Raw genomic sequence first — 19,814 nt, forward strand, 5'->3', positions numbered from 1 at the left:
GTTAACTAGCTAACAGAGCAAACTGACGGTGCCAAGATTATCAAGATAGCTAATCCTGTCCAATTTAGGTGTTCGCCAACGTCTCTTGCTTCATGAATATGGAGGTTTACAATAACATTTCGTCTTTTATTTATTCTTGTTAAACCTGTCGCTATGTCAATAAACATCAAATGTTGGACTTAAATATTCTCATTCACCCTACAGCTCGCTAGCTAACGTTCGTGCTATCATTTGCGTTAGCATTACTAGCTAGCGTTCAAACACTGGTCGACAAAAACATTTTAACTTAAGCAGAATTAACTGGAAAAAGTGCGTTAACTGTATTTTAGTAATACTTTGCATAGTAATAATATTGACATGGTTTAGCTATGATATATTAGCTAGCCAACTGTCTTAACATTGCTAACGTCAACTTACCTTCGATTCAAAGGTGACGGAATGAGCTGTTGCCAGGGCCCCTTGACAACACAGCGTGCACACGCGCGTCTCTGTACTTCATTCAAATCTGGTCTAAACAAGGTTAGTCCACATTTTATATTCAACTGTTGCAGCAGTAGACACCTGGATATGTATATCGAACTTGATGTCTTCCGTTCTCCGTTATGGTGAATGGTGCACAGCATATGAAATTGTGCATTGTGCACAATATGTAACTACAGTATAGCATGGTGCAAAGACACCATTATGCACAGGCAATATTGACCTCAGGCTATTGCAAACCCTGCATGAGATGGATTCAGACGGTGAAGATCCTGGTCTTGAAATGCTTAGTGTAAAGTGATTTTGAAAACTCACATCTTTATTCTCTCCCAAAACGTTTTTGCCATTAACAAATGAGAACATATAGATAGATAGGAATCCTGTGTGGGGAAATTGGGTGTTTTAGCAGCAGAAAAGTACAGCAGCAGTGCAGGGGGAAAATGTGTCAAAATCAAACTAGGCTACTGTACTTGGGAGGACATCACAGCTGAATAATGCCAAAGACAACTCAAACACAAGTCTCAATAGGTTTGTAACTTTAATGCGCACTGGCACACACACAGCCCAGGGCCGCAATCATCTCCATGGCGTAAGACAGGACCATGTGACTGGAGCTGACTGTAGCACCGGCCGGTCTGCTTCCTCCCTTATGTGCAGGTCTGGTTTGACCGGGACCAGCCTTCAGCCACACACTGGGTCTATGGAGACCTCCTCATAGACTGGAGGGAGGGAGGAAGGTGAGAGACAGAAAAATATTTTTAAATAAGAACACAAACACACAGACATACAAAACACACACACTAACACAAAGACAACCCCTTCCAGACACTCTAATAAGGCTGTCGTATGCCAAGCTCATACTACAGGATATTTGGGCTGATTCATCCCCGATTCACCACTCCCGACAATCGGAGGAGAAATCTGGTCTGGAACGTTGGTCATTACTGATGTTCGACACAGATTATCTTGTGAAATGTGAGGGGTTTATAGGCCAAATCTTAAACCTCCCGATCGGCTCACAGACCCAGATGTGTGATTATATGCCTTATTCACAAATCTTGTGGTGGGTGCATGTTTGAGATTCACAAGAAGAATATCTGTTAAGATTTCCTTGTGTAATGCAACCCGATTTAGAAATTGATTTTTAAAATCCTGTAGTGTGAGCCCAGGATGACTGTGATGAATCGAGAGTCAGACATGCAGATCAGACCATCATGGACGTAATGAGGATATGCCAGCCAGGACCTACATGCACACATGGCATCTTCAGATCCCTCTCTCAGTTCAGCTGCAGGTACAGTAAGACTCCAGATCAAAATACTGCAGGTGAAGAGGGAGAGAGAAGGAGCGGGCATTAAAGGAAGAAGTGTGACTTGTTCTGTGTATGAGTGAATGTGGGTTGTGCGCCTTTACATGTATGTGTATTTGTACATTTCACTGTTCTCACCTGTATGTATCTGCAGTCATGCCCTTGTCTCAGCAGCTGCATGTCTGAATGTGATTTGGACATTTCAGGGACTTTGATGGCCGTCTCTTCCAAACCATCCTCACCATTCAGTCCTGGGAGAGAGAGAGAGAGAGAGAGAGAGAAGACCACCAAGCTTGTACACCTATCTCATATCAACCCTAGCCCACCTCGGCTCACACCTTGTTTGTGTGTGTGTGCCAGCATGACTCACTCACTCTGATACAGTGATCAGAAATCAGCAGTCTCTTTTTAATCAAACCCGGTAGAACAGGTCTCACTAACAGCCTATAGACAAGCTGCAACACGAACAGATGAGCCTTCAGAGAGACAGAGAAAGAAAGAAAGAAAGAAAGAAAGAAAGAAAGAAAGAAAGAAAGAAAGAAAGAAAGAAAGAAAGAAAGAGGTTAATCTAGGCATTTAACCTGATTTATAAACACACACACACACTAGTGTGGCGGTGTGTGGGATATTCACGCAGCAGCAGTAAGCCGTTAAGTGCTGAATTTCACATATTGCTATAATCACAGCAAAACATAAACGCATCATATAGCAGAGTGGGAGGTGTGTCTCTTTGGGGTGACGGGTCCACAGCTCCTCCTTCACAGACTACACAGCCACCCTTCAAGAAGAGTGTGTGTGTGTGTGTGTGTGTGTGTATGTGTGTGTGCATACGGGTCCTCCCCCTCATAATGTGCAGGTATACATTTATTATTAAAGATTTTGGGTCGCTTTCTGAACTCACCCTCGTCGTCGTTGTCATCATCCTCTTCATCTTCCTCTTCCGACTCTTCCATGGCTTGACCATTCCTGCCCTGTAGCTGAAGGGCCATGCACTGTCCAGCTCTTCTTCTGAGTCTGTAAAGCACAGCAGTTGCAGAGTAACGTATAAAGAGTAACGCTCTGCTTCTCTGTCCCTCTGCTACTCACTTTCTCAGAGTGACAGTCTCAATCATCAAACTCTGATAGGCAGAGGCCTGACAGCAGGCTGTTAGTTCATGCAGTAGTCCTCTCTCCTCCTCCTCTACGCTTGAGCTATAGGACAGGCTTGAGTAAGAAGGAGGCTGAGAGTCACAGGTTCGACCTCAAGGTCTGTCTCACCTCTCCCCCATTTGCTGTCCTGGCTTACCTGTGTGGTTGAGACTGTGTGTGTGGAGTTACCTGCATGCGGTTCATGGACTCTCTGAGCTGGTCCAGCTGGTGGGCAGAGCCAAGCGCCTGAAAGCGGATGTTGTCAGCTTCATGTCCTTCTCCCTGAGCTCATTGGTCTCTGCTTTCTTATCCAAACAGTCTGACAGCCTGTGTAGACAGACAGACAGACACACACAAAGTTAGAACATACTCATCATGTAGATACACTATCAAACATGAATACACCAGCTATTAGAGGGAGAGTGAATGAAAAGAGCTGTGAATTGCAAGTCAGTCACTAAGAGAGAAGCACAGGTTGTGTTTGAGAGATGACAAATTCCTGGTATGTGTAAACCATTTACCTGGCTAATAAACTGATCTTGTATCTTGACGATTCAGTCACGTTGCAAAAGGCAGCAGGTGAAAACAACACTACTGGAGAAGTAGAGCAATACAGAGTGAAAATAGTGAAGAGGAGAGGAAGCAGAAGAGAAAATAAATGAAAAGGAACCACCTGCGGAACCGAACCGAGGGATCTGCATGGGAGCCTTTTGTGTCTGCAGAGGTTTTACGACTGTACACCGATCTGTGGTGATAACGTAGTATATATATATTAAGTATAGTAATAGTAACAAAACAAAAAAAATATTACGATTTTAATATTTTAAAATGTTTGATCCAGAGTGAAGCGTCCAATGAAAGTCAAGTTTGCTTGATGAAAAGGTATATAAGGCACTGACACAGTGAACTGTCATCGTTTCCCTTGAAGAGAAGTGCCATAACTAGCTAGTTAACATTCTTCTGTTAAGTATCTAGTTACAAACCATATGACATCTTAATGTCTGGGCCCAAAACATATGACAATCAAATACACTATATGGACGAAGGTATTGGGGCCACCTAGACATTACACCTACAGGAGATTTTATGACATCCCATTCTGAATTCATAAGCATTAATATGGAGTTGGTCCCCCCTTTGCAGCTATAACAGCTTCCACTCTTTTTAAAGTGCGTCTGTGGGAATTTTTGCCCATTCATCCAGAAGAGCATTTGTGACGTCAGACACTGATGTTGAACGAGAGGGCCTAGCTCGCAATCTCCATTCTAGTTCATCCCAAAGGTGTTCGATGGGGTTGAAGTCAGGGCTCTGAACGGGCCAGTCAAGTTCTTCTGCACCAACCTCACCTAACCAAGCCTTTATGGACCTTGCTTTGTGTCCATACTATTGTCTATGAATTTAGAATGGGATGTCATAAAGGCTGTAGGTGTAATGTGTAGGTGTCCCAACTTTTGTCAATATAGTGTACATTCTGTGAACTATGAGAATACCAGAACTTGCCGTTGGAGACTCTGCTTGCCAGGGATATGAGACATCCCCTTCGTTGCCTTGAGCCAGATGCACCGCGAACAGAGGGATCTACATAGGAGCCACTTCTGTCCACAGGACAGAGGTTTTAGGGTTGCACACCTCATTGAAAAATACAAATCACATTACCAATATTTTCAGCACACCCGCTTCATACCCATACACACAGGTTTTAGGGTTGTACACCGCACATGGATCTGAGGAGGTCAAAGGGTATGCTTTCAGTATTGTGGGTTTGACATTGAAATATCATACCATTCAGAGAGATCCAATTACCTGCACACCAAATGGAGTGTCCGATAACTTCAAAACTATATAGCCAAATAACCATCAACAGTACATCAGCCCATTCCCAGCAGCCCTTCTCACCCTGCCAGCACGTTGATTTTGCCGCCCACCACCGCCACACCTGGCTGGATGTGGTGCTCCTTCATGGTTGTAAACTAGCCTGCAGAACCGAACCGAGGGATCTGCATGGGAGCCTTTTGTGTCTACACAGAGGTTTTGCGGCTGTACACCGATCTGTGGTGATAGAACCATTGTCATACTGTATATGACCTGGATCAGCTGTAGTCACAAGGAGATCAAATGGGGCCCTTATCCTCCCTTCCCTATGTGGGAATTCAGAGATAAATCATTCAGGAACTCCACCTTCGGTGCACAGACTTTTGTCCTGATCCCCTTGCAGGCAGGGTCCTGACACCACTGAAGAGAGAAGTCTGCCATGCTGGGACCGGGCGCTGCAGGGGTCGAAGAGAGCATCCATTCAGTAAGGTGGCCCACTAATAACCAGGCTCCTGTGGCCCCCCAGGTCATCCTGTTGGATGGATGGATCACACACACACACACACACACACACACACACACACACACACACACACACACACACACACACACACACACCTGGACATGAAAAGTCGAGAGACCGGACGGCTCATGTCCTTGGAGGGGCGAGTAGTCGAGGTTAGTTCAAATTCTGAGTTTGAGGGGTGGGACTCAATACTTGTTGCACACTTGGACATTTAAGAATGGAGTTCCAGGCATGCATGGATTTTTATGTCTTCTTTATCTCTGCAAAATACAAAACGTGGCACACATCATTCACGCAGCAGTCTCGCATTCTCTACGCTGCATCTGGGAGAACTGAACGTCCGCTCGTGCGCGATACAGAAATCTTGCTGAACATGCGCAACCTAGAATGTTCACTAAACAATATAATGTCACATCTAGAGCACGGAATTCACAGTATCCGCTAAATAATCAAAGGGATTCTCTACACACACACACACTGATAACATTCTACACACATTCATCATTGATCCATTACTGGCTAACGTGACATTAACCACTCAGCTAGCTAACGCCACATGGCTAATCTGTATTGCTAGGCGGAGCTCCGTACTTTTATGCAACTAGCAAAACTCCGGTAGATTACAACATAACGAACGTCTACATTGCAGATCCTCCATACATTACATATTCATCATACAGTGGCGTTGCATACACTTTGTCACATTATCTCACCTGCAAAATACAAAACGTGGCACACATCATTCACGCAGCAGTCTCGCATTCTCTACGCTGCCTCTGGGAGAACTGAACGTCCGCACGCACTGACGTCCTGACCTGTACCCAAGGCCCACTGCTGCCCTCTACTGTGCCCTTGGGAGCATAACTCGTTCTAGCCATAATGAATCTATTGAAATCACAAGTGATGAATGCACATGAATATCTCAATTGCAAGTGAATAAAACAATACAGTATCGCAGTACATAAACAATGCAAAAACAAAACAAGTTGATGGGGGGTGCCTTAGAATGTCCCTAACTTGACTATAGTCCCACATACTTCATAAATGGCTTTTCAAATTCTGACCCAAAGACATGAATATACAAACACTTCACTCTGGCTTACTAGAAGTCTCTTCAACTACTGGTAATAGACCAGTTGGAGTAGGCGGGATGGTATATATGCTAATAAGATACAATTTGTTATATTTTTGTCCATGCCTGAATATAGACCTGTGTATTTAACACTGTGGTTAATTTATTTTAGGCCCAATCTTAATGCATTATATATTTTCCTGCTATTGTTGTAGATCTCTTCCATCCGGAAGTGTTGTGAGAGATCGGGAGACTAGGTGACTATGTTTTTAGAACAAAATCTGACTTTATTGTATGTAGACTACTGCATGTGCCCAGCACCTTGCAGGGCATTGTGGGAATATCCTCCACGCCGAACACACTTTCCCACAAAGATGTGGCCACATTGAGGGTTTCACCATTGGTGAGCAGCACGGTGGTCTGGAATAAAGCGCAACAAAACATGGGCATAGGGGCAGAGCCAGTGCCTACCTTTCAAATCGAGAGCTTCTAGGTATTCAGATTAGGATCAAACTGACCTCCTCACACCCCTCAGACCCCTCTGTGAAGCCGTCAATCTCAAGTATCTGACTTGTTGCAGTTTCAGCGAGGTACTACAGGAGGACAATCAAACATAGCCATAGGGTTCAGCGTACAGAGTCCTAAACACATTTAATTTGAGGCACTTTTTCTCCATATTTCATATATGTGTAGTGTACAGTTAATTCAGGACTGGTAATATGAAGCTTGTGGACATAACCCAAGAAATTTGTAAAATCCTGTTTTCCCACATTTAGCATAACACACTTTACCTCTATGTCGGTGAAATTTGTGCTCTGCACAATGTAGCCATAAGGCCCTGTGCTCCCTTTGACATGTGTCAATTTTATTTCCTTATTCAGGATGAGCTCCAGGAGGGTGGCCTCCCTCCAGAGGGTTACTGCCACCCTTTCGCCATTCTGAAAATAGACAGATATTTATAGTAGTGGCTCTTCTTGCTGTTGTTCATGCTGTGCACATGCAGTAGTCTACATACAATAAAGTCAGATTTTCAGCACACCCGCTTCATACCCATACACACAGGTTTTAGGGTTGTACACCGCACATGGATCTGAGGAGGTCAAAGGGTATGCTTTCAGTATTGTGGGTTTGACATTGAAATATCATACCATTCAGAGAGATCCAATTACCTGCACACCAAATGGAGTGTCCGATAACTTCAAAGCTATATAGCCAAATAACCATCAACAGTACATCAGCCCATTCCCAGCAGCCCTTCTCACCCTGCCAGCACGTTGATTTTGCCGCCCACCACCGCCACACCTGGCTGGATGTGGTGCTCCTTCATGGTTGTAAACTAGCCTGCAGAACCGAACCGAGGGATCTGCATGGGAGCCTTTTGTGTCTACACAGAGGTTTTGCGGCTGTACACCGATCTGTGGTGATAGAACCATTGTCATACTGTATATGACCTGGATCAGCTGTAGTCACAAGGAGATCAAATGGGGCCCTTATCCTCCCTTCCCTATGTGGGAATTCAGAGATACATCATTCAGGAACTCCACCTTCGGTGCACAGACTTTTGTCCTGATCCCCTTGCAGGCAGGGTCCTGACACCACTGAAGAGAGAAGTCTGCCATGCTGGGACCGGGCGCTGCAGGGGTCGAAGAGAGCATCCATTCAGTAAGGTGGCCCACTAATAACCAGGCTCCTGTGGCCCCCCAGGTCATCCTGTTGGATGGATGGATCACACACACACACACACACACACACACACACACACACACACACACACACACACACACACACACACACACACACACGGTCAACATCCTTCTAACTATGATCAGCCAAGGTGATGAGGCTTCAGTAAGTAACTTTTTTTTAACCTTTATTGAATAAAGCAGATTGTTAGCTTGTTATTCCAGCCAGCCAACCAGTTAGTCAGTCAGTCAGTCAAGTCAGCCAACAAACTGATGTAGGATCAGTATTTGTGATCCTACACACCACACATTTACATTATGCTCATTAGCTAGGCAACCTCTGATGGCCACAGGATTGCCAAAGGTGAAACAAATAAATAATAAGTACACAATATTTTACGTATAGTAATAGTAAGAGTTAACGTTACTTAACGTTTGGTATAATTACAGCAACTATATATGCAATTATTAGTGTGAGGGAGATTATTATTACTTGATCTGCGTCGAAACTAATTTATACGAGTATTTCACGGTAACGTTGGCTAACTAGCTTCTCGTTAGCTAACCTGAAGTGAAGCTACACAGCGCGGCTGGCTAGCTAATCTTTGAACAGACTAACACATAACCAAATGAACGACTTCATAATGCGTTTGAATGTCAAAATTAATAATAAATATAAAACATAATAAATCCTCCATCACCCACCCTGGACATGAAAAGTCGAGAGACCGGACGGCTCATGTCCTTGGAGGGGCGAGTAGTCGAGGTTAGTTCAAATTCTGAGTTTGAGGGGTGGGACTCAATACTTGTTGCACACTTGGACATTTAAGAATGGAGTTCCAGGCATGCATGGATTTTTATGTCTTCTTTATCTCTGCAAAATACAAAACGTGGCACACATCATTCACGCAGCAGTCTCGCATTCTCTACGCTGCATCTGGGAGAACTGAACGTCCGCTCGTGCGCGATACAGAAATCTTGCTGAACATGCGCAACCTAGAATGTTCACTAAACAATATAATGTCACATCTAGAGCACGGAATTCACAGTATCCGCTAAATAATCAAAGGGATTCTCTACACACACACACACTGATAACATTCTACACACATTCATCATTGATCCATTACTGGCTAACGTGACATTAACCACTCAGCTAGCTAACGCCACATGGCTAATCTGTATTGCTAGGCGGAGCTCCGTACTTTTATGCAACTAGCAAAACTCCGGTAGATTACAACATAACGAACGTCTACATTGCAGATCCTCCATACATTACATATTCATCATACAGTGGCGTTGCATACACTTTGTCACATTATCTCACCTGCAAAATACAAAACGTGGCACACATCATTCACGCAGCAGTCTCGCATTCTCTACGCTGCCTCTGGGAGAACTGAACGTCCGCACGCACTGACGTCCTGACCTGTACCCAAGGCCCACTGCTGCCCTCTACTGTGCCCTTGGGAGCATAACTCGTTCTAGCCATAATGAATCTATTGAAATCACAAGTGATGAATGCACATGAATATCTCAATTGCAAGTGAATAAAACAATACAGTATCGCAGTACATAAACAATGCAAAAACAAAACAAGTTGATGGGGGGTGCCTCAGAATGTCCCTAACTTGACTATAGTCCCACATACTTCATAAATGGCTTTTCAAATTCTGACCCAAAGACATGAATATACAAACACTTCACTCTGGCTTACTAGAAGTCTCTTCAACTACTGGTAATAGACCAGTTGGAGTAGGCGGGATGGTATATATGCTAATAAGATACAATTTGTTATATTTTTGTCCATGCCTGAATATAGACCTGTGTATTTAACACTGTGGTTAATTTATTTTAGGCCCAATCTTAATGCATTATATATTTTCCTGCTATTGTTGTAGATCTCTTCCATCCGGAAGTGTTGTGAGAGATCGGGAGACTAGGTGACTATGTTTTTAGAACAAAATCTGACTTTATTGTATGTAGACTACTGCATGTGCCCAGCACCTTGCAGGGCATTGTGGGAATATCCTCCACGCCGAACACACTTTCCCACAAAGATGTGGCCACATTGAGGGTTTCACCATTGGTGAGCAGCACGGTGGTCTGGAATAAAGCGCAACAAAACATGGGCATAGGGGCAGAGCCAGTGCCTACCTTTCAAATCGAGAGCTTCTAGGTATTCAGATTAGGATCAAACTGACCTCCTCACACCCCTCAGACCCCTCTGTGAAGCCGTCGATCTCAAGTATCTGACTTGTTGCAGTTTCAGCGAGGTACTACAGGAGGACAATCAAACATAGCCATAGGGTTCAGCGTACAGAGTCCTAAACACATTTAATTTGAGGCACTTTTTCTCCATATTTCATATATGTGTAGTGTACAGTTAATTCAGGACTGGTAATATGAAGCTTGTGGACATAACCCAAGAAATTTGTAAAATCCTGTTTTCCCACATTTAGCATAACACACTTTACCTCTATGTCGGTGAAATTTGTGCTCTGCACAATGTAGCCATAAGGCCCTGTGCTCCCTTTGACATGTGTCAATTTTATGTCCTTATTCAGGATGAGCTCCAGGAGGGTGGCCTCCCTCCAGAGGGTTACTGCCACCCTTTCGCCATTCTGAAAATAGACAGATATTTATAGTAGTGGCTCTTCTTGCTGTTGTTCATGCTGTGCACATGCAGTAGTCTACATACAATAAAGTCAGATTTTGTTCAAAAAACATAGTCACCTTCTCCAAGGTTACCCTCCTGAGGGGGTAGTCTCCCGATCTCTCACTACACTTCCGGATGGAAGAGATCTACAACAATAGCAGGAAAATATATAATGCATTAAGATTGGGCCTAAAATAAATTAACCACAGTGTTAAATACACAGGTCTATATTCAGGCATGGACAAAAATATAACAAATTGTATCTTATTAGCATATATACCATCCCGCCTACTCCAACTGGTCTATTACCAGTAGTTGAAGAGACTTCTAGTAAGCCAGAGTGAAGTGTTTGTATATTCATGTCTTTGGGTCAGAATTTGAAAAGCCATTTATGAAGTATTAAGTCCCACCCCTCAAACTCAGAATTTGAACTAACCTCGACTACTCGCCCCTCCAAGGACATGAGCCGTCCGGTCTCTCGACTTTTGATGTCCAGGGTGGGTGATGGAGGATTTATTATGTGGGCAGCCTCCTGTGCCACATGAGGGGGCACCTGGATAGGAGTAGTTCTAAATACCTGCGTCTCCCTTCTAATAATCAGGCAACGTCTGGTCCCCTCCCTTCCATCTGACAGGCCATAATTTTTTAGGATGTAGGTCCTCCCTGCCTAATGACATGCAAGGAATACACATGGAAAAAAGAGGTAAGAGCTATGAGGTAAGAGTTATGCATAAAGCAAACCAGAATAGTCTACAATAGCAAATCTATTCACATGACAAAGACCGATTTCTACAGATATCAGTGGCTGTGCTGAAGAGCAAATGCGTATCATATTTAAATTCAAACATTTACATACTGTAAGTTACAAATGGGTATGATAATGAAAGAGTAAAAACCTCCATCTTCCCCCGGTGTTCCTCCATGAGTGTCACCTTTGTGACTGTGTGGCCATCCGTCACTGCACACATTTTATTTATTTTTGTCACCTCTGGGGTGCACTCTCCCTCTCCATCGAACTTCCACCTGAGGACTTTTTTTGTCTCCGTTTCAGCAACCACAGCCACCGTCACAGTGGGTGGCCGGCTAAACGGATTGCTGCTGCTGCTGCTACTTAGTATAGTAGAAAGTTCCATTCTGAAAAATAAAAGTGAAAAAGATATTGTCCAATAATCCTTAGTCATTCACAGTCATTGATTGTAATCAATTTGAGAAAAACGGGGCTGGCACACAAATGTTTTTATTTCATCCACTTTCATGTCTCAATAGGCACACAATCCTTTTGTAAGTCTCTATCCACAATTCACACATTCTGAAAAATAGATAAAAGTGAAAAATATATTATTCCCAAATTCCCTAATGAATTTTAGAAACATTTTACAAAAAGTTAAGAAAATAATGCTTATGGTAGGCTTATGTGTTAAGCATGTTGCGTTAAAAAAAGAAAACGTGTATTTATGCAGACATGGACTGAAACCATGGAGGTACACTATTAATATAATGATCAAGTGAATATAATGAAAGCTACAGTATAGGCACAGAGTTCAGTTTGTCTACCGCCTAGTGCTTGTGTCGACAGTGGGGACTAGTTCCCATCAATATAGAGACCGGAAACACCCTTGTGTGGTGTAACGGAACTTCGTTCACACGGTCACGTGTTTTGCTTTGGATTTCAGATTGAGTAGGCAGTATGCGGCGACACGTGTCAGGACTTTACTGCTGTTTGAAGCGTAACACTAGCTAGTTATTTTTGTATTAATAGTTTTTTGCTTTGTTTAACATGCTGGTGAAGAGGCACGTGTTTGTGACAATTTTCTCCGTTTTGATCATGCATTGTGAATGCCAGCGACATTGGAGAGTTGGAAGCAGACAAGAATACTCCTCAAGTAAGTAATGTTAACGTGACCTGGACCAGAGCTAGGTCTGGACGAATATTAGCCCCTTCCGAGGGTTTTCACGGCTGGCTACTTTGGAGGTTTAAGAATAGCTTAGCTTTTGAATTGAATTGAATTTATTGAGGATAGTCCCTTGAGATGTATAATCTCATATTCGAGGGGGTCCTGGAGGGTTAAACTTGGGTTTTGGCTAACTAGCTAGAGATCAATAGACAGGTAGATAGACCTATTAACTAGCCTAAAACCTCCAGCATGGGCGACTGCTGACGGGCCGTCTCACAGTCTCGAGAGGGCTAAACGAGCACATCTGACATGACTCGCGAGCTTAGGGTTTGCAAGCCCGGGAAATTTAAATGGCTCGAGGAGTTGTGAAGTCTTGTTCTAGCATTAGCTTGCTATATCTAGCATTTTTGTAGCTAGCTAATGCTAACGTTAAAAATGATTTTTTTTGTTTAAAAATAAACTAAACATCTAAAGCAGTAATTATACCCAGTAGCAACCACCCATATTATATTATTAACAAGATAACTTTGATTACATAATGTTACTTGAACAACAACCCTAGCTAGCTAGACGAATTTAAAGGTCCATCAGCTTTAAATCATTCCTTGAAACAGCTAAAGGTCTATAACATTTTAAACTTTGAATGAGAGTTGAAGAGTTAGGTTGTTGATTGAGTTAGGTTTCCAAGTTGAAGGGGGTTTCATGTTGACTACCATAGTTGAATTTTTAAACTAGCCAACGTTAAATACTTACTTCTTAGTCTTTAGTTACTAACTCGTTCAGTGTCGACGGCAGCTGTGGTCTCTCACACTTGTACATCTCAGTTTTGTTGTGACCCTCGAATGTGATTGGATGGTATTTGTGTTTTTTTATTGAGAATATTTATTACAATTTCACAACATACATTTTCATATTGTACTATTACCATACATTATATAAATCATTTTAAAATTATTATTTATTAGTTTCAGTAGGCTATAGCCATAATTTAGAAACCCTGTGGCTACCTGAGGTGTCTCTAGTTTCCCAGGTGGGAACCTAGCTATATATCATTGGTAAAACAATATCAGTGGATGAATGATTAAAATAATACAGAATAAATGAATAACTTAAGTAGAGTTAGATTGTAGTACAGCCAGACAAAATCAATCATTCTATTCATGTAAATAATTGTACTGTCTGTTTGAATCTGATTAGTGTAACCAGATACAAAGATGACCGGACATTGTCTCTGTGGAAGATGTATGTTCTTGCTGTTGATGGAGTGACATGTTCTTGCAGTTGGAGTGATTTATGTGGAGGGCCAGTTTATGGAGATGACAGATGAAGACAGTGACGCAGACGTGAGCTTTAATCTTACAGCCAACGTAAGTCTTGAATACAAGCTGCCGACTCCTATGATTATTAAGATTATGCTCAATAACAGATACACTCCAATACTCAATTTACAAATTACAAACTACACAATAAGTACAATTTCTATATAGTATAAAATACGGGTAAGAAGAAGCATATCGGCCTGGATGCTATATATGGATATGAATAAATAAATCACTGGGGGGTGGGGGGCATAGGCCTATCTGCATGCTATATGTGAGGTATATTGACATTTGCTTCTGGTTATGTTATGTACAGTAGATATTCTATCAGAGGTATTCTCCCGAGCATGGAGTGGAGAATACCTCATTGATCTCAGCTTTGTGTAGTTTCTGAAGAGAAGGGAAAGCTGTACTCTGCAGATACATCTTCTCACTCACTCACTCACTCACTCACTTACACACACACTCTGACACCGACTCCAGTTAGATACGGATGTACTGTAGTAATGATTTGGTGTGATGTGTTTGTGCAGTTTGAGGCTGCATGGTTCCAGACCAACATTGCATCAGGGACATCCCACCAGACTGATGAGGTGATCCAGGCAGGTGCTGTCCCCATCTTCATAGAGATACTCAGCTGTGACTTCCAGGACGTCCAGAAACGGGTACAGTGGGAATGAAATGAAGAATCTCAATGCTCGCTTATTCTAACTGCTATACATAAAATACATCTTAAGCTCTGTGACCCTTTTTGATTTATATTGAGTTTCTGATGGCTCTTCGTACTGTGTGCTCCTGAACCTGCAGGCAGTCTGAGCCCTCGGGAACAAGGTCTTTGGACTCTGTGCCATGTAGTGGACTGCAACATCCTACCCTCCCTAGTGCAGTAAGTGTCATTTTCCTCTAACTCTCCTGTTGTAAGCAGACAAAATGGACCCCCCTCATGGTAAGAAATGGGGCAGATTGTATTCGCACACAAACTTGTACATGCCATCTGTTACATAACACGTGTGCGCATTTGTAAAGCATAGAACATACTACACAGTAATCACTTACTGTGACCGTGCAACATTGACTTGCATAACATTAGTGTAGGTACCCAAGATGGCACTTATGACTCTTGTAATGACAATGGAGTTGAATCTGTAATTAAAATATCAATCTTGCCAGCGCTTAATTTGACAAGAAATATCTTTGGTCACTACTAGTACATACCGTGAGGGAAATAATTATTTGAACCCCTGCTGATTTTGTCAGTTTGCCCACTGACAAAGAAATGATCAGTCTATGATTTTAATGGTAGGTTTATTTTAACAGTGAGAGACAGAATAACAACAAAAAGTCGCAAAACATGACTTGGTACGTAATTGCAAAACCCTTGTTGGCAATCACTGAGGTCAGACGTGTCTTGTAGTTGGCCAGCAGGTTTTCACACATCTCAGGAGGGATTCTGTACCACTCCTCTTTGCAGATCCTCTCCAAGTCATTAAGGTTTCGAGGCTGATGTTTGGCAACTTGAATCGTAAGCTCCCTCCACAGAGTTTATATGGGATTAAGGTCTGTAGTCTGGCTAGGTCACTCCAGGACCTTAATGTGCTTCTAATTGAGCCACTCCTTTGTTGTCTTGGCTGTGTGTTTTGGGTCATTGTCATGCTGGTATACCCATCCACGACCCATTTTCAGTGTCCTGGCTGAGGGAAGGAGGTTCTCACCCAAGATTTGATGGTACATGGCCCCATCCATCTTCCCTTTGATGTGGTGAAGTTGTCCTGTCCCCTTAGCAGAAAAACACCCCCAAAGCATAATGTTTCCACCTCCATGTTTGACGGTGAGGATGGTGTTCATGGGGTCATAGTCAGCGTTCCTCCTCCTCCAAACACGGCGAGTTGAGTTGATGCCAAAGAGCTAGATTTTTGACCACAACACTTTTACCCAGTCCTCCTCTGAATCATTCAGATGTTCATTGGCAAACTTCAGACGGGCCTGTACATGTGCTTTCTTCAGCAGTGGGACCTTGCGGGTGCTGCAGGATTTCAGTCCATTACGGTGTAGTGTGTTACCAATTGTTTTCTTGGTGACTGTGGTCCCAGCTGCCTTGAGATCAGACAAGATCGTCCCATGTAGTTCTGGGCTGATTCCTCACTGTTCTCATGATCATTGAAGCTCCACGAGGCGAGATTTTGCGTGGAGCCCCAGACCGAGGGAGATTGTTTTTTTGTGTTTTTTCCATTTGCTAATAATCGTACCAACTGTTGTCACCTTCTCACCAAGCTGCTTGGCGATGGTCGTGTAGCCCATTCCAGCCTTGTGCAGGCCTACAATCTTGTCCCTGACATGCTTAGACAGCTCTTTGGTCTTGGCCATGGTGGAGAGTTTGGAATCTGATTGATTGATTGCTTCTGTGGACATGTGTCTTTTATACAGGTAACAAGCTGAGATTAGGAGCACTCTCTTAAAGGGAGAGGACTCATTTGTGTGCCTCATGGACATAACCAGTCTGTGGGAGCCAGAAATCTTGCTGGTTGATAGGGGATCAAATACTTATTTCACTCAATCAAATGCAAATCAATTTATACCTTTTTTGAAATGTGTTTTTCTGGATTTTTTTCGTTGTTATTCTGTCTCTCACTGTTAAAATAAACCTACCATTAAAATGATAGACTCATCATTTCTTTGTCAGTGGGCAAACGTGCAAAATCAACAGGAGATCAAATAATTATTTTCCTCACTGTATTTTCTCTGTATTATATAAGTCTGAGCTCGCAATCTGATTGGTTAAGAGCTGTTGTATATACATGATATATGGAGTCTCTTTACAATTCTACTTAAGATATTACTGTGCCACTTGTTACTGCCTAATTGATGCTATGTTATGTTGCGATCGTACTATAACCAATGCCTATTTGTTGTGAGAATAGGTCGGTTGATATGTTATAAAATAATGTTAATAAATAAATGTATTTTATTCAAATATTGAAATGTATTATTATAATTAGAATAAATGTATTCAAATTATTCAAATAAACAAAGACACCAATTTGCATTCATCAAAACATTTTATTTCATAATATGTCCAGGTAGAGTTTAAATGGTCCAGTCTATTCCCCCACCCATGTAACTTGGCATGGCCATCCTGAGAATTTGAGATCACGTGATCTAAGCTACCACCCATTGTCATCACTCCTGTTGTTGGTAGTGCTCAATCCGGGCCTTGCTATCACGACTGCCACTCAGAAACCTGAACACACGCCCACAGACACCGACGTGTGATAGTGATTGATGGAGGAATGACACCTTTAAAAAGGCAATAAAACTATTGTTTTGCTAAAGGCTGCCTCAGGAGATGGTGATTCCTCCCCCTGTCATCAGAACCCTTCAAACAAGAACCAGGAGTGTTAGGGGAGGTGTTTGACATGCTGAACCTCAAGGTAACTGTACTGCTGAATACCAAACAGTTCATTTTGATAGCCTATGTTTAAAAAGTGCAATGCAGTAAGGTAATTAAACATCACAATTGCTCAACCATGTTACTACAGACCTCTTCATGGATCTACTTACTGCCACTGATTAAACACCTACAATGCCTGTTGTCTCACATCTGTCCTGTTTACTACTGCTTTATAATTACATCCTTCACTGGATCAATATTGAATATGAGTCTGAGGTTTGTTTGTCTGATTACATCAGGCCTAGTGCAGAGGACATCAACTGGGCTTTGTGTCAGACAAAAAACATTACTGCCACCAGCATTGAGGGTTAATCAAAGTCATTGACCACATTCAGTTTCCTCAGAAGACAGACATCTGGTGACTGATAACATACTCTTAACACGAATGCATAGATGCCATACACAAGACTAGTTGGATAGAATAGAATATAGTATTTTGTGTCATGTTATTATATCTTCACTCTGTTGTATAGAATTGCATGGCTATGCCCATAACTTTAAGACCTTTTTTGAAATAACAAGTGTAGGTCTTTAATTACCTGATATTGATGCATGTACTTCATTCTATAGGGCACAGATGGCAAAGTCTATTGGCTGATGGTAGGTGGTATGGTGGCACCCGGTGTCCGGGTTGAGTTAAATGATGTTTATCATCCTCATTCCAGCCGAGCAACACAATCATCTCAGCCCTGCCCAGTGCCTTGCACAGAGATACAGTAGATTTACGCAACTACTACTACTAGAACACACAGTTTGAGTTAAAAGGCTTCACAAGAGCTAAATACTGTTTTTCTCTGATCATAAAGCCATTCCCCTAACACAGAACTGAATCAAGAAGCGATATTGTTGCAAGTGACCTCTTGTGTTCTGGTCCTAGATGAGTCCACCAACATCCCCATGACCTGGAACCTCCCGGCCTCCAGGACCAGGGGACGGCACTCCTTACAGTCCAGGACCAGCGAGCCTGAATTATTTATTTTTAAGTATAAAAGATATTACAAATCTGAAATAACTTGTACATGAAATCTGTCACATAACATGTGTGGGCATTTGTAAAGCATAGAACATACAATTCACTTACTGTGGCCGTGCAACATTGACTTAAATAACATTATTGTACATGTAGGTACCCCATATGGTACTTATGAGTCTTGCAATGACAATGAAGTTGAATCTGTAATTTAAATATCAATCTTGCCAGCAGCTGCTTAAATTCAAGCCAAGAAATATGTTTGGTCACTACTAGTACATATTTACAATGGGTCTGAAATGTGATTAAAGGAGAACTTACTGATACTTCAATGGTTTTAAGTAGCTCAGAGTATGAAGGAGTTGACTGCTAAAAACGTACGGAAGATGTATAAAGACATTCAACATCAGTATACAGCCTTGTATACTGATGTGTGATACACAACAAGCAGCATTCATTTAGCAATGCTATTTAATGTAAGGGAGGAGGATGGCATATCTGCACATTTATAGCCCTTAACTCTCCATGGTCAATGTCCATAGACTCCAAGTCATCGTCCATCTTGGAAATTAATGAGTTTACAGCCTGAAAATGATTAAACATTATAATTTGTTCTAATGATGATTCCTATAATGGTGTGTGCTCTTCTACATGATAGGGTCATTCATTTTGTTCCAAACAGATCAGTGCATGTACAGTCAAAATGTTCATAACACACTTCTCTCGCTGAGAAAAGCGTTTTCCAGGCATGGAAACACAAAATGTCAATAGGTGAATAAAAGCATTTCTACCACAAGAATACATGTTCTAATGATGATTCCTATAATGGTGCGTGCTCTTCTAGCCTTAGATGATGTCAGACGGTCAAATCCAGGAACTGGGCATGAGAGAGGAGGAGGGAGGGAGAGAAGGGGCATCAACAAGGATGAATGGGGTTTTCTGAAATATCCTTCGAATTTCCTTATTTGTTCTCTGCAATTGTTGCATATAGGCTCCGACATTTTTAGAGCTTCACATAACAGACATCTCACAAAATCTTGTGACAAGCATGTAATAATAATCATCACGTGTTTATTGTTACACTCAAATCTCCTACGAGCGATGGCGCTAGGGAGTGCAGGCAACATTTATTTATTATAAGCTTCACATAATGACTGACATCTCACGAAATCTTGTGACAAGCATGTAATAATAATCATCACGTGTTGTTGCACACAATCCTCCTACCAGCGATGGCGCTAGGGAGTGCAGAGATTGCGTGGCGCACCACCAATAACAAACGAGACGAAGACAGACCTTTTTTCAGAAGGCAGTTTTACAGAGGTCACATAAGATATATTAAACATGTTTATTAGCAATTCCGAGCGTTCTAAACCCACCGTCGTATGCTGAAACCCTCCCGAGTGAGTCAGTATCTTTGACATTTCTCTGCAACACTTGTTAGAAGAGCGGAGATATTTTTAAGGACAGCTGGTCTACGATGGGACAATTGTAGATACGGAGAGCTAGCTCTT

The 19,814-nt window shown here is 42.3% G+C and overlaps 1 protein-coding gene and 1 long non-coding RNA gene across 7 annotated transcripts; one reads left to right on the forward strand and one right to left on the reverse strand.

Annotated features, from left to right (window-relative positions):
* Window positions 1-1,014: 1,014 nt before the first annotated feature.
* Window positions 1,015-9,320, reverse strand: LOC311329275. Of its 6 annotated transcripts, none has more exons than XR_014631292.1 (13): window positions 8,715-9,320; window positions 7,590-7,960; window positions 7,119-7,417; window positions 6,799-6,920; window positions 5,348-5,515; window positions 4,418-5,184; window positions 3,439-3,511; window positions 3,107-3,244; window positions 2,691-2,803; window positions 2,164-2,265; window positions 1,928-2,040; window positions 1,730-1,800; window positions 1,015-1,199 (listed from the first exon to the last, which is right to left on the reverse strand). It is a non-coding gene; the product is annotated as an uncharacterized lncRNA (long non-coding RNA). The 6 variants fall into 6 exon arrangements; XR_014631294.1 differs by having other exon boundaries at window positions 4,418-4,966; window positions 5,096-5,184; window positions 7,119-7,960; XR_014631295.1 differs by having other exon boundaries at window positions 4,418-4,641; window positions 4,814-5,184; window positions 7,119-7,960.
* A 3,043-nt stretch (window positions 9,321-12,363) lies between these two features.
* Window positions 12,364-19,093, forward strand: LOC311329276 (uncharacterized protein). Its single transcript, XM_084463143.1, has 6 exons — window positions 12,364-12,551; window positions 13,845-13,930; window positions 14,416-14,547; window positions 14,690-14,768; window positions 17,213-17,310; window positions 18,208-19,093. The coding sequence occupies exons 1-4, from the start codon at window positions 12,446-12,448 to the stop codon at window positions 14,696-14,698; spliced, it is 333 nt and encodes a 110-aa protein (XP_084319269.1). The 5' UTR covers window positions 12,364-12,445; the 3' UTR covers window positions 14,699-14,768; window positions 17,213-17,310; window positions 18,208-19,093.
* The last annotated feature ends 721 nt before the right edge of the window (window positions 19,094-19,814 follow it).

Source organism: Borostomias antarcticus, assembly GCF_949987555.1.
Source record: "Borostomias antarcticus genome assembly, contig: scaffold_174, whole genome shotgun sequence".
Lineage (NCBI taxonomy): Eukaryota > Metazoa > Chordata > Actinopteri > Stomiiformes > Stomiidae > Borostomias > Borostomias antarcticus.